Genomic DNA, 13600 nt, shown 5'->3' with positions numbered 1-13600 from the left:
CCTATCTCTCGTTTGCTCTTCTTCTTTGATATGCAGATTTTCTTCACGTTTTTGTTGTGGCCATGCAGGCACAAGAAGGACAAGAAGAGAGACCGGGAGAGGGAACGACGCAGCGAAAAAGAACGAGGACGAGAAGAACGAGAACGTTCAACCAGCAAGAAGAAGAGAAGCAGAGACAAAGAGCGAGAGAGGAAGTCAGACGTGGGAGACAAAGGAGACATAAAGGTGGAAAATATGAAAGGATGAAGCTCACAGCTAAATCAAACTTTATAAATAATTGAATATTGTTAATGATAACTTTGTGGATTATTGTTGGGACATAAAAGCAGCCCAGATAATAAAGAGCAATGACATCCTGCCACAGATTACCAGGGATTACGATGAAGAAGAGCAAGGCTACGACAGTGAGAAGGAGCGCCAAGAAAGGAAGGATTCCGACTACGCATTGTCACCTAATTTTGCAGACGACAACGGTGACTCGCAGCAGGCCAACGGCGATGACGATGACACTCATGAGGACGACATGGATGTGAGCGACTGAGCAACTTGTCCTCCCTGATCAGCGCCAGGCTATTTCCATCCAAACAAAATGAACGTTTAATCAAAAATGTGAATTCATGTGATTTAAAGTTTTGTCTGGTACTCTCTCCTGTGGTGAATTGCTACTTTACACACGTCACATTAAGGCCACACCCCCCTCCCATCATGGATACGTTGTCCCTCTTATATCCAAGTGTGAAACTGGAGCTTACGTTTGTCGCTTTATTCAGTCACCTCACCTTGTTTCCTTTTCGTAGGGTTTTGTAATTGTTGCTTTTTGGAACAGTTGTCATTTAGCTCCTTGTTATTAGGAAAGCTTTGTTTTATTAGTTTGTTTTTTTTATATATATAATAAAACCAATTTGGTGAATGTTGGTCTTTTTTGACATATTAACCTCCTCTGGCCAATATACTCATCACAAATGTTTTCTAACCATAGATCAGTGGTTCTTAACCTGGGTTCGGTGAGTCGGCCTCAGGGGTTCGGTGGAGCCTCCGCCGCGAAGGTCAAGACACACCCGACTCATAGTGTAAATAAAATCTCCCTCTCGGCGTACTATGGATATGGCAACAGCAAAAGTCACACTGATTTTCAGGTGTGTAATTTGTTGAGTTCATGCACTGTTCGTTTTGTTCTTTGAACGAAGTGATGTTCAGGCACGGTTCATTTTGTGCACCAGTTAAAAAAAACATGTAACTTTTGTCTTGAATTTGAAAATAAACATTTTATTTTTCACTAAAGAAGGGTTCGGCGAATGTGCATATGAAACTGGTGGGGTTCGGTACCTCCAACAAGGTTAAGAACCACTGCCATAGATCCTTACGTTTATTAATATATACTAATCCAGTTAGCTTTTTTCATTGTATCACAATTTTTGGTTAAATACTATATCTTTAAACAGATATATTTTTACTTGTATCAAAATATGAAACTTTTTGCTTTTTTTTTTACATTTACCTGTAAAATGAAAGTCAATTGCAATGTGATGCTGGTGCTTTTATTTAAAGGGATGTAGAAGAGCATTTTCAGGGGATACAAAACAAGAGTGGATGAAAGGAGTTCCAGTAATGTCAAGGTTACAACTTTTGAGTTAAAAAAGTGGGTTTCACTAAAAGGTGACATGTTTCTTTTAACTAGGTACCGTGATGTGCATGGAGCTCCAGGAAGAATGAGACAAACCCTCAAATACTTTGAACATCAGTGCAGTGTGAAACTTGCAATATAATATACCTGAAAGCAGACTTGGGGTTCCCTCACACAAAAGCAACAATAAAGGAAAATGAAACAACTAAGGTGAGCTAACCTGAATGTTGATCTGCACAACAACAAAATGATGCAGTTTGAAACATTCTTCAATGTATTGCTACATATAAGTCCATGAGTACAGTAGTTATAGATCCTTAATGAATAAATGCATATATTTGAGGATAGAATAGTTTAGTGGTTAGAGAGTATTTACAGAAGCCAGTGTCAGCACATTTTCTTTTATCCTTTGCATCAGCTCAGCGACTGATGTCCCTTTTACACCCCATATTACATCAGTGTGAAGTGTGGCATGTCGCAGCCTGAATAAGCACTTCCTGTTTTCAGGTCAGAGGTCAGGGAAGCGGCTAGGGTCCTCCTTGTAGTCAGTCGGGATGACAAAGAGGGACCCCTCAAATTGGTCGTAGCGAAACTCCTGGAAGGTGACGGTGGCTGTGATGGTGGGGAAGACGGGGATGTCTGCAAAGAGGAGAAAATGAGGGGTCTAGTCGGCCATACTTTACTGCCCCCTGCAGGAGGGAATCATACCAAGCTTGACGGGAAAACCCGGAGGAAGTTTCATCTGGACGAACTCCCGCAATTTGTTGAAGTGCTTGAAAGGCGCCACCACCTCCAACACGTTAAGTAACCTGGTAATCACATGTGATGTTTCTTCAAAGAAAGTAGACCACCGCAGTGTAGCCCACTGCGTATGTGCTTCATTAAACGTTGGGGATATTTAGTGAGTGCTCACGATTCGATGCCCAGAGGGAAGTCCTGGCTCATGGCTACGGTGGCCTTGAAGTGCTTCTTGCTCTCCTTGCACATTAGCTCCCTCCCCAGGTGAGGAGGCCTGCAGGAGGAGGAGGAAAATGAGGACGTTTTTTTTACGAGATGACATGACCACACTTACTTTCCGTGCTCTGCAGCCACATACTCCTCCCAAGAAATGGTGTTAGAGGGCGGGGCCGAGAGGGACGGCCTCCTCACAGACTGCTTTAAGACGGAAACAAAATCAAATCATTGATTTGATGAAGAAGAAAGAAGAAGAATGTTAACTGACCTCAAAGTTGTGCTCGCTGATGCCGCCTCCTTTGCTCAAACTCTCCATGATGGCTTTGTTCCTCAGGATGTCTTCCTCACTCAGGTGCTCACGACGCTTCCTGGACTCCAGCATCAGACCGTTGACGGCGTAGAAGTCCGCCAGGAAGTTGCCCACACGCTCCTGCACAAAGGTAGCATCTTAGCTTGCAACATCATTCAAACTAATAGACAAAAAAACAAAATCTACAAAAATCTTTGAAACCTGTATAAAATCTATTTGCTGTAAATGCACATATGTTTGATTCACGTGTGCAGCGTTGAATACCACATCAATCAAGTAAACCAGTAATGAGAGTGTTATACTGCCCTCTAGTGGCCATTTGTAAATATTGCTGGATTTAACAAGTTTGGTTTTATTATTAGTGCTGTCAAACTTTATATTTAATCAGACCCATCCATCCATTTTCTGGATCCGGGCGGCCATTCTTTCCAATCACACCTCTCCAGGTTTCACAGGTTAACAGTATAGTATGAATAGTAATAAGATTGCAATAACAGTATTTTCTACCACTTGTCCCTCTCATGTGAATAATAAGATTGCTAATAACAGTATAGTATGAATAATAATATTGCACATAACAGTATTAAACTGTCATTTGCAATATTATTAATTTTCATGCTGTAGTTCGTGTGAATAATAATAAAATTGGAAATAACAGTATAGTAAGAATAATAATAAAATTGCACAAAACAGTATAGTATGAATAGTAATAAGATTGCAATAACAGCATCATATGAATAATAATAAGATCGGTAATAACAGTATAGTATGAATAATATTGTATTCTATATTTCCAATACCATTATTATTCATACTATACTGTAGTATGAATAACAATACAATTGGAAATAATAATAATAATAATACCTGGGATTTATATAGCGCTTTTCTAAGTACCCAAAGTCGCTTTACATGTTAAAAACCTATCATTCATTCACACCTGGTGGTGGTAAGCTACTTTCGTAGCCACAGCTGCCCTGGGGTAGACTGACGGATAAATAACAGTATAGTGTGAATAATATGATTTTAAATAACAGTATAGTATTTTGAACTGCTGTACACCAATAGTGTACTAAACACGTACTGTACATAAACATAAGTTATGCGTGGTCAAAATAAATTGCGTTATTAATAGACATAATCAATGCGATAATCCTTTAGTGGTTGACAGCAGGTGTTGACAGCCCTCATTATGATAAATGATTCATTTTTGACTTTCAGGACCTTTTTTTAACCAGAAAAAAAATGTGTCTCAGAGTTGATTGCCACTGAGACTTAATAATGGCCACAACATGTTTGTTATTATTGGCTTTACAGGTGCCATGTCTGTGCTGAGGAAATGAAGACTTTCACACACAAAGCCTGTTACTCTCTGCGGTTGAGTAGAAAGGATGAAGTCAGTTTTACCGTCTTGTCCTCTCTGAAGAGCCATCCTATCTGACTGCGGGAGAAACTGATGGACTTTGTGGACAAAGTGGCCGAGTAGACGTCGCTGCTCATGAGGATGTCAACTTCTTCTTCCGTCTCCATCTCAGACTCCTTCAGGTGCAGACAAGCAAGGAGGATGACTCACTTCCTGTCCCGCGGGCCAATCAGAGAGTGGGCTCACCTCGTGGTGTATTCTTTGGTACACTTTGGACTCGTTGTCCAGCACCACAAAGGACTCGGAGGGCGGGGCGTCGCCGCTGAAGACGAAGCTGAGGTCCCCGCGCTGACACTTCATGTCGATGAAGTCGATGAGGGTGGTGTCCAGCCTGAGTGGACAAGACGCCATGTTTCACTCTCTCGGCGTCACACCTTCTTCCCCTGACGGCCATCTTACCTGATGTTGATGCCCTGCTTGTAGATCTTACACGTGTCCGAGGGCAGCATGCGGGACAACAGAGGCACTAGGACACAGACCCAGTCAGAAGGTGCTCACCATGTGTCCTGCAGTGTGTGCAACACACACACACACACACAACTCACCCCAGCTTTGGAAATCCCAGTGCAGCTCCAGATAAAAGTCACCCAGCTGCAAGAAGACGTAATCATGACAACAATGTGGATTTGAGGATCAAATGTGGCGCTCACCTCCTTCAGAGCTTTCAGGAGTTTGGGCCTTTTATCCTCCACACTCTCCCTGGATTGTTGCTTCAGTTTACGCAGGATTGCTGTGACTGTGGCAAAGAAGGAAAGGAACGCCAATCAGCACACCTGCTAACTAACATTTGCCACGATAGACCACAGATAGGTAGGACCACCACGAATATAAGACGACACAACAAGGGTTTTCATGTCTACAAATTTAAAATAAAGACAATTTGATACTTCTTTAGGTGAGGAATAAACACGTTTTTTACCCACCTCCCTTTTCCTACCATTTAGTTTTTAACATCAATTTATGCCAACCAAACATTGCACGTAACAAATGAGTCAGTTCGCCCATGGAATCGAGTGCCAACATAAAGAACCCCGCACGTTGGTGACTGTGTGCATTTTTTAAGGAAGTACAACTCCAAAAGAATCCACTATGGGGCCACAGAAAGTTGCAAGTGAGAAACACTGTTGAATTTGAGAAAGAACTTGGAGAAAGGTACATTCACGCGGTTCTTCCATCCCCTCCTGGCAAAGAGTGAAGTTAAATGTTTATTCCATTCCTCGTCTATATGTATTTCACATTCTTTTCTCCATGTAAAACGATCATTATTTGTTTGGTTTGTATTGTGGGTGTCTGGAGCGGATTCATTGAATTTAAACAATTTCTTATGGGAAAATGTTTGTACAATTTAGTCTTTGTCAGACCTTTTGGAACGGATCATGAGACAGTACTGTATTTATTTGTGTATTCTGCACCAGTGCTTGTAACAACAATACATCTCACAAGAAATGCAGCATTGTAGTAAAACTTAGTATAAATACTACTACTAGAGCAGCACTTCTCAAACTTTTTTCACCATATACTACCTCAGAAAATATTTGGCTCTCCAAGTACCACCATAATGACCAACATTAAAATACAGTAGTATAGTAGGCCTAAATATTCATTAAAAACAAGGCAGATGTTTTATTTACTGTAACAAGTATCCATCCATTCATTTTCTACCGCTTATTCCCTTTGGGGTCGCGGGGGGCGCTGGAGCCTATCTCAGCTACAATCGGGCGGAAGGCGGGGTACACCCTGGACAAGTCGCCACCTCATCGCAGGGCCAACACAGATAGACAGACAACATTCACACTCACATTCACACACTAGGGCCAATTTAGTGTTGCTAAACATAAACACACATTTTGAACAGTAACACTGTGTTGGAATATTAACTAAGTGATTCTCCGGCGTACCAAAAGATGGAGCCCGCGTACCACTAGTACGACAGTTTGAGATGCCATGTGTGCTATACAGGCAGTGTGTGCTGTGATCAAGATGTCCACCACAAGACAAAGTGCTATCAGTTTCTTGTTACAGTCTCTTATGTTTACTGCTTCAAATGGACAACACACATTATTTGAGGCACGTTAAAGTGGAAGCCACTATTTAAGGAAATGCGGTGATGCCTACATAATTAAGCCACATAGAATATTTGATCCATTGTGCTTTATTTACTTAAAAGATACCATTTGGTTAAAGCAAGTAAAACAACAGCACATTAAAAATGCATAAATAAGCAAATAAAGACACAGGTGCGCACTTAAAGTCCAGTAGCACATCACTTTATTCAGAGGGGCGGTTCATGAGGGGACTACTTAATCACAGCGCACGGTCAGCTGCGCAGGAGCGGCAACATATTAAGCTAATGCACAGTGGGAGACGTACGGCGCAGTGGACGGTGAACGTGCTGACGGGGCACTTTGCTGCGCTCCGGCAGCTAGTTAAGGTTATGATGGAGGACAAAGCTGCAGCAGAATTTCATATGAGACACATAATAATACACTATTCATTTGACATTCAAATGTACTTTAAAGCAGAGATGTGTGTGTGTCCAGGTCAGACGCAAGGCTGCCACAGTGCAGGCGCCGCATACTAAGCGAGAAGAAGGTGGGTCACATGGCCATAGAGAGGGTCTGCAACAGCCAACATTTGCATGAACACAGCAGCAGCAGCAGCAGCATGCAAGGTACTATTCAATTATTCACTGCTGACTCTTTTATCTTTAATGGCCTCTACACGGTAAACAGCATAGACACAGAAGAAGAGAGGAGAGAAGGCATCTTACACGCTGTTCTTTTGTTTCATAAGCAGCATCCACAAGCTTGTGGTAAGCTTCCTAACACTAAGCCCGCATTCAGGCTGCTTTCCAAGCTGATGCTCAGATTTGTGGCCTTGTCCTTTGCTTTTTTTGACAAGTGGATGTCACATTGACCTCTAACCATCCTCCACCTACCAGATGTTAAACCCCACTCACATGTAAGGATTTCATGTTCAGACTGATGCTAGTCAACTCCTTTCTTCTTGCCCATATGTGACCTGTATTAGATGTTGCCATGTCAGTGTGAAAGACCATTTATGTCAAATCTGACCCAAATGTGATCATATACCCAAATAGGGCTGCACCGATTAATATGATTTTAAAAAGCTTTGATTAACTAAGATGAATTAATTAAATGAGCGTAATAAATACAGATTGATCAAATACCGGCAGCATGGAGTGCCAAGGACTTTAAATAAGACATAATTTCAACACAGCCGCAGCATTGGCGCCAAATGAGTGTGTGGGGTGCCGTGATCTGTGTGGTGACAAACAGCTGAGATTTGTTAAATGATTTTAATAATGCACACATTAAAAGTGCAATTTCAATGTTTATGACGTGTATTTGATTTTTTTTTAAAGAATGGTGAGGCTATAAAGTGCGTTATATCCGAATACTCGATAAATCAAAACAACTAATGGATAGTAGGGAAGCTCAAAAACTATTTTATTAGTGTTTTTTTGCCTTTTGGGTGGCACCTTTTTGGCACTTTCATTTATTAGATTAACAGTCTGTGATTTGTGTAAATAAAATGTTTAAAGTATTTTTTTTCTAATTCGTTTTTTAGGCCAACACTGCGAGTATTAGTCGTACGTCAACAGCCAAGAGGAAATTTTGTAACTCGATAATCGATTCTGAATTAAATTGTCACCCCAAGATTCTGAATCAAATTGTGAGGTGCCCAAAGACTCCCACCTCTAATTAATAGATAACTTGATTACTAAAATAATTGATAGCTACAACCCCTATGTGACTGCAGTTTGAACGCTGAAAATATGCTACGTTGACCTATAAGTCATCGCCAAAAATGACAATCACAAGAAAAAAATGGCGGACAAAGGAGCAGAAAACTGTCATTGGTGAAAAGACGATGTTTTGGAACTCATATCAATGTCCCACCACTCCCGGCTTCGCCGCCTCACCCTCATGCACCTCGGAACAAACTCGGCAGCAAGGATCCCACAAACGGCCTTAGACAAAATTATTTCCATCTTCCTTCTAAATCTCCTTTGCCAAATAATGTGGTTAGGAAAATATTGGCTCGGGTTGCACAAAACAGACGCAGCAGGCCTGAGAGTGAGACCTACACAAAATGGAAACACGTTTACTTCTGCAAACGCACTGCACTGCTTGTCTGTGCAGGCGGGTCACTTCACGGACCCATTCTGTTCACACCAGACACAAATAGATTCTTTTTGGATGTAAACATAAACATTTGGATTTTCCAAAAAATCCTGGGCATCACAGTGGGGAGTGTGAACATAGTCGAGAAGAGGACAAACAGTATCAATACTAACAAACTGACACGATCTGAATGTTTAAGCGCAGTGTAGGACAAACACATTTAAGAAGATAGCAGCAGCATGCAAAAAGAGCCATTCGTGCAGCAACTTACTCATTTGCCTGTCGCCGTAGCTGATGGCTTCTGCTAGAGGGCTCCACCCAAGCGCGTTCTTTATCTTCACAGGTGCATTGTGGGCCAGAAGAAGAAGGGCACATTCTAGGAGGATAAATAGCGACAAATAGAATATATAAACACAAATATTGACTTTTAACGGTCCACCCAGACATTTACCAAAACAGTTTATTTTTATACTTACTAAACGGCAGGTAAAGAGAATTTAAGGCACAAAAAAAACAAGAATTGTGTTGGTACTTATTTTGCACTATTGACTACACTACCGTTCAAAAGTTTGGGGTCACACTGAAATGTCCTTATTTTTGAAGGAAAAGCACTGTACTTTTCAATGAAGATAACTTTAAACTAGTCTTAACTTTAAAGAAATACACTCTATACATTGCTAATGTGGTAAATGACTATTCTAGCTGCAAATGTCTGGTTTTTGGTGCAATATCTACATAGGTGTATAGAGGCCCATTTCCAGCAACTATCACTCCAGTGTTCTAATGGTACAATGTGTTTGCTCATTGGCTCAGAAGGCTAACTGATGATTAGAAAACCCTTGTGCAATCATGTTCACACATCTGAAAACAGTTTAGCTCGTTACAGAAGCTACAAAACTGACCTTCCTTTGAGCAGATTGAGTTTCTGGAGCATCACATTTGTGGGGTCAATTAAATGCTCAAAATGGCCAGAAAAAGAGAGCTTTCATCTGAAACTCGACAGTCTATTCTTGTTCTTAGAAATGAAGGCTATTCCACAAAATTGTTTGGGTGACCCCAAACTTTTGAACGGTAGTGTATATTTTCCTAAAAAAAATATGTGGAATAAGTGAATCATTGTATGGTATTGTTCTAGTTTCATTGTTTTATATTTGTTTTAATATATTTACTTTACTTTATTGTAATTTAGTTCTGATTTTCAATAGTTGCCTTTAAAGCAATGTCTATATTCCATGATTGTGATGTGTTGATTATTATTATTACTCATCTATTAGGTGATAGGCTCCAGCCACCCCAGCAACCCCAAGAGAGACAAGCGATAGAAAATGGATGGATGTATTAGATGGCAGCAGCAGACGTGAAATTTCCTAATAATAAAAATGTGTGTGTTAATACAAAACATTTTTGGTATGCCAAACATATCTGTCCCCTCTTTTATTCTGATTATAATCATGATCAACAAATTAAAAAGGCAAAAATAACAAAATCATTCCATGTTCTTGAAAAATGTAAATCAAAAAGCATAATATTGGAGGGCGGGGTTTGGTGGTAGCGGGGGTGTATATTGTAGCCTGGAAGAGTTAGGGATGCAAGGGATTCTGGGTATTTGTTCTGTTGTGTTTATGTTGTGTTACGGTGCGGATGTTCTCCCGAAATTTGTTTGTCATTCTTGTTTGGTGTGAGTTCACAGTGTGGTGCATATTTGTAACAGTGTTAAAGTTGTTTATACGGACACCCTCAGTGTGACCTGTATGTCTGCAGTCACTGCGTATGCAGAAGCCGCATACAACATGTGACTGGGCCAACACGATGTTGTATGGTGAAAAAGCGGACGCGTCGACAGGTTGTAGAGGACGCTAAAGACAGTGCCATCACGGCACGCCCTTAATATTGTTGTCTGGGTGAAAATCGGGAGAAATTCGGGAGAATGGATGCCCGGGGAGATTTTCGGGAGGGGCACTGAAATTCGGGAGTCTCCCGGAAAAATCGGGAGGGTTGGCAAGTATGCTGGGACAGAGTTGGCTATCTTGGTCATTTTGCTGGGTCCCTTTCTGTCTCTGGCCGTGCGGCCCTCCACCCCAGCAGGCAATGGCGTGGAGCACCGCAGAGGCCACCGTGGTGTACAATGTGTGGGTGATAAAATGGTGTTTTTGTTTTGTCGACATTCATGATGCAATTGTACATGCAGTGAGAATGACATATTTTTAAGTGTTCTTTTTTTAATCCATAGTCATGTTTAAAGCAGCTAGTATTTTCCCATGTAGTATGTCTTCTCGTGACCTCCTTGCTTTTATCTTATGTCCGCTAGTAAACGCTTTGTTTTGTCTTAAGGGTGTTTGTAAGCACACAGAGCTGTTTTGGCCAGTTTATCTGTTTTGAAGAAGCAGCTCTGCTCCTTTCTGGGGGAGAGGGGCTGTTTTCGCTCCACATAAGCTGACTCTTTTTGTTTGGTTTTAGACCTTGCTTGCTGATGCTATGGTTGCCTTGTAAGGGCCGGTCTTCACTAAAACTTAGTATTATACCATTCTTTCTCTGCAACAGTGCACATTATGTATTATTGTTGCTCGTTTTTTGTTTTTTCGTTGTGTTTTACTTTTGTAGCTGTATGTAGAAGTGGTGCGGCTGAAGTGGCAGCTGGTTGCATCAGCTCTGTGCTTTTTTAATGTATTATGTCCTTTGGTTCTTTCATTGTTTGCGTCATGTTTTATCTTATTTTAGAGTACATTTGTATCTGCACTGCAAGCACGTACCGGTAATCTCCCCATTTGGAATAAATCAAGTCTATCCTTCCATCCATCTATTTTCTACTGCTTGTCCCTTTCGGGGTCGCTGGAGCTTATCCCAGCTGCACACGGGCAGAAGGCGGTGTACACCCTGGACAAGTCGCCACCTCATCGCAGGGCCAACACAGAGACAGACAACATTCACATTCACACACTAGGGCAGTGGTTCTTAACCTGGGTTCGATCGAACCCTAGGGGTTCGGTGAGTAGGCCTCAGGGGTTCGCCGAGGAGGTCACACACCCGACTCATCATGTAAATAAAACTTCTCCCTATCGGCGTATTATGGATACGTCCTGGGCATGACGTTAAAGTGCATCCGGCAGTGGAGGTTCCTCTATGGGGCCTTGGGGCACTAGGAGGTTAACCCCTTTACTTCTGTTACCCCAGGTGGCCCTTGGCAAAGGCCTAGTACCTGACTGTCCCCTAGCCAGGGATACAGTGAAGACCTCAACGTCTTGGACTACATGCCACTGGACCCTGACCCAATTCTGTCAAGGATCGTGTGGTGACTGTCTGTGCACCAGTCTCCCCACGTAAGACAAAGTCACGCACAGGCATCCTCCATTATGGGATACACCCCTACCAGGAGGATCGTCATACTCGTTCGAGTGACCGCCGATGATGATGATTATGGATACGGCAACAGCCGAAGTCACACTGATTTGCAGGTGTGTAATTTGTTGTGAGTTCATGCACTGTGATGGTTTTGTTCTTTGAACGAGGTGATGTTCATGCACGGTTCATTTTGTGCACCAGTAAAAAAAACATAATTTGTCTTGAATTTGAAAAAAAACAATTGTTTTAATTTATCACTAAAGAAGGGTTCGGTGAGTGCGTATTTGAAACTGTTGGGGTTCGGTACCTCCAACAAAGTTAAGAACCACTGCACTAGGGCCAATTTTTAGTGTTGAATTGTAAAAAAAAACCTCATGCTTCTAATTGACCACACTCTACCTTTGTGGCCAAGCATCACAGCAAGGTGGAGAGGTGTGTTACCTGAAAAGGAGACACACAAAAGTAATATTAAAATCATAAGATAAACGCAAATCGCTGCCACGGCAATGTTCTTACCATGCACATCTTTTTGAGAGATGCTATGGGTCCTGATGAGGGAGGACAGCCGCCTCACGTCTCCTTTGAACACACACTCATGCACAGGAAAGTCGTCGTTGGTGAGGATGATGGGGTTCTTATTGTCATCGTTGACAATGTTGCCGTTGGCTGCATTGCCGTTCTGGTTGTTTGCATTGAGCTGCTTCTGCTGTACTGTCGACGGCTTGACGGATTTGAGGAAAGCCTTGTTGGACTTCAAATGGTGACCCGTGTCGTCGAAGGAGTCCACAGCTTGGACATTTTTGTTGGCTTTATAGTGGTCCTTGCGCACCGCGCGTATCGTTTCACCGGTCATGACGGTTCGTCACCGAGATAGCTACAGTATCAACTACACTACGACGCCAATAGTCGGCATTAGCAATAACCTGTTAATCTTAGTGGAAATGTCAACATTCGCAATGGAAAACAACAAATGATAGCTGACGTTCAGGCGTCTGCCGACAATGACTAAAAGCGATGCTAGCTACTCGCTAGCTCTTTTTAAAATATTTATATATAAGCGGTGGGCGCGGTGTTAAAATCCCATAAGTTGTTTTTTATAAATATACAGCATACACATCGGCATGAAATGAATCAGAGAACGTACACGGACACGAAACAATTATACTGGTGTATCCACCATTATCTCCAAAATGCATTTTCATAACAGAGATGTTGCGCTCCGCTTGCGGCGAATATCAAACTGGACGGATGCTACAATCATGTTTGCTAGCTCGCGAGCCTCTTCTCGCGAGACCACGCCAAACACGCGATTTCCTTTGAGTGACGCCGTCATCATGCGACGTAGTTTCGGCTGCGCAAAAACAAGCAAGCACGAAAACAGAAGTAAACATGGAGATGAACCACAGTAAAGAAGTGAAGAACACCATTAAGATTCGGGATGTCCGATAATGGCTTTTTGCCGATATCTGATATTGTCCAACTCTTAATTACCGATACCAATATCAACCGGTACCGATATGAACCGATATATACAGTCGTGGAATAAACACATTCCATCCATCCATCCATCCATTTTTCTACCGCTTGTCCCTGGAGTCGCGGGGGGTGCTGGAGCCTATCTCAGCTGCATTCGGGCAGAAGGCGGGGTACACCCTGGACAAGTCGCCATCTCATCGCAGGGCCAACACACAGACAACATTCTGTTATTATTATAATCAAATGACCTCAGTCATTTTCATGAGATTATTTTCTAATATAAGTGTTTAGGCCCACTTACAATGACAATAACAACAAATATTGTT

The 13600-nt window shown here is 42.0% G+C and overlaps 2 protein-coding genes across 5 annotated transcripts in view; one reads left to right on the top strand and one right to left on the bottom strand.

Moving 5' to 3' along the window:
• Positions 1 to 910, top strand: part of LOC133630774 (serine/arginine-rich splicing factor 11-like) — a 14063-nt gene extending 13153 nt beyond the window's left edge. For all 3 annotated transcript variants that reach the window (XM_062022499.1, XM_062022500.1, XM_062022501.1), the window contains 2 exons: positions 69 to 225; positions 365 to 910. In XM_062022499.1, coding sequence (XP_061878483.1) covers positions 69 to 225; positions 365 to 541 — 334 coding nt within the window. In that variant the 3' untranslated portion in view covers positions 542 to 910. The remainder of the gene's footprint in view (positions 1 to 68; positions 226 to 364) is intronic.
• Positions 911 to 946: 36 nt separating this feature from the next.
• Positions 947 to 13098, bottom strand: LOC133630773 (ankyrin repeat domain-containing protein 13C-like). 2 transcript variants are annotated; one of them, XM_062022497.1, is made up of 13 exons: positions 12315 to 13098; positions 12198 to 12239; positions 8731 to 8835; positions 4962 to 5047; positions 4857 to 4902; positions 4711 to 4777; positions 4498 to 4642; positions 4296 to 4427; positions 2847 to 3008; positions 2697 to 2776; positions 2538 to 2636; positions 2333 to 2433; positions 947 to 2263 (listed from the first exon to the last, which is right to left on the bottom strand). In XM_062022497.1, exons 1-13 carry the CDS (start codon positions 12649 to 12651, stop codon positions 2133 to 2135), a joined length of 1533 nt encoding a protein of 510 aa, XP_061878481.1. In that variant the 5' UTR covers positions 12652 to 13098; the 3' UTR covers positions 947 to 2132. The 2 variants fall into 2 exon arrangements, with proteins under 2 accessions (XP_061878481.1, XP_061878480.1); XM_062022496.1 differs by having other exon boundaries at positions 2697 to 2779; positions 12315 to 13094.
• Positions 13099 to 13600: the final 502 nt, after the last annotated feature.

The sequence above is a fragment of the Entelurus aequoreus genome, linkage group LG16 (assembly GCF_033978785.1).
Source record: "Entelurus aequoreus isolate RoL-2023_Sb linkage group LG16, RoL_Eaeq_v1.1, whole genome shotgun sequence".
Classification (NCBI taxonomy): Eukaryota; Metazoa; Chordata; class Actinopteri; order Syngnathiformes; family Syngnathidae; genus Entelurus; species Entelurus aequoreus.
Note: the sequence above shows the minus strand (reverse complement) of the source record. Positions and strands in the feature narration are given on the sequence as shown.

Excerpts from the sequence above, each read along its gene's own strand:
- LOC133630773 (XM_062022496.1), bottom strand. The coding sequence starts at position 12,651 with ATGACCGGTGAAACGATACGCGCGGTGCGCAAGGACCACTATAAAGCC. Across the intron at positions 4,778-4,856 it reads CTGGGATTTCCAAAGCTGGG|TGCCTCTGTTGTCCCGCATG; the intron begins GTGAGTTGTGTG and ends TCTGTGTCCTAG. Across the intron at positions 2,434-2,537 it reads TTCCCTCTGGGCATCGAATC|GTTACTTAACGTGTTGGAGG; the intron begins GTGAGCACTCAC and ends TGTGATTACCAG.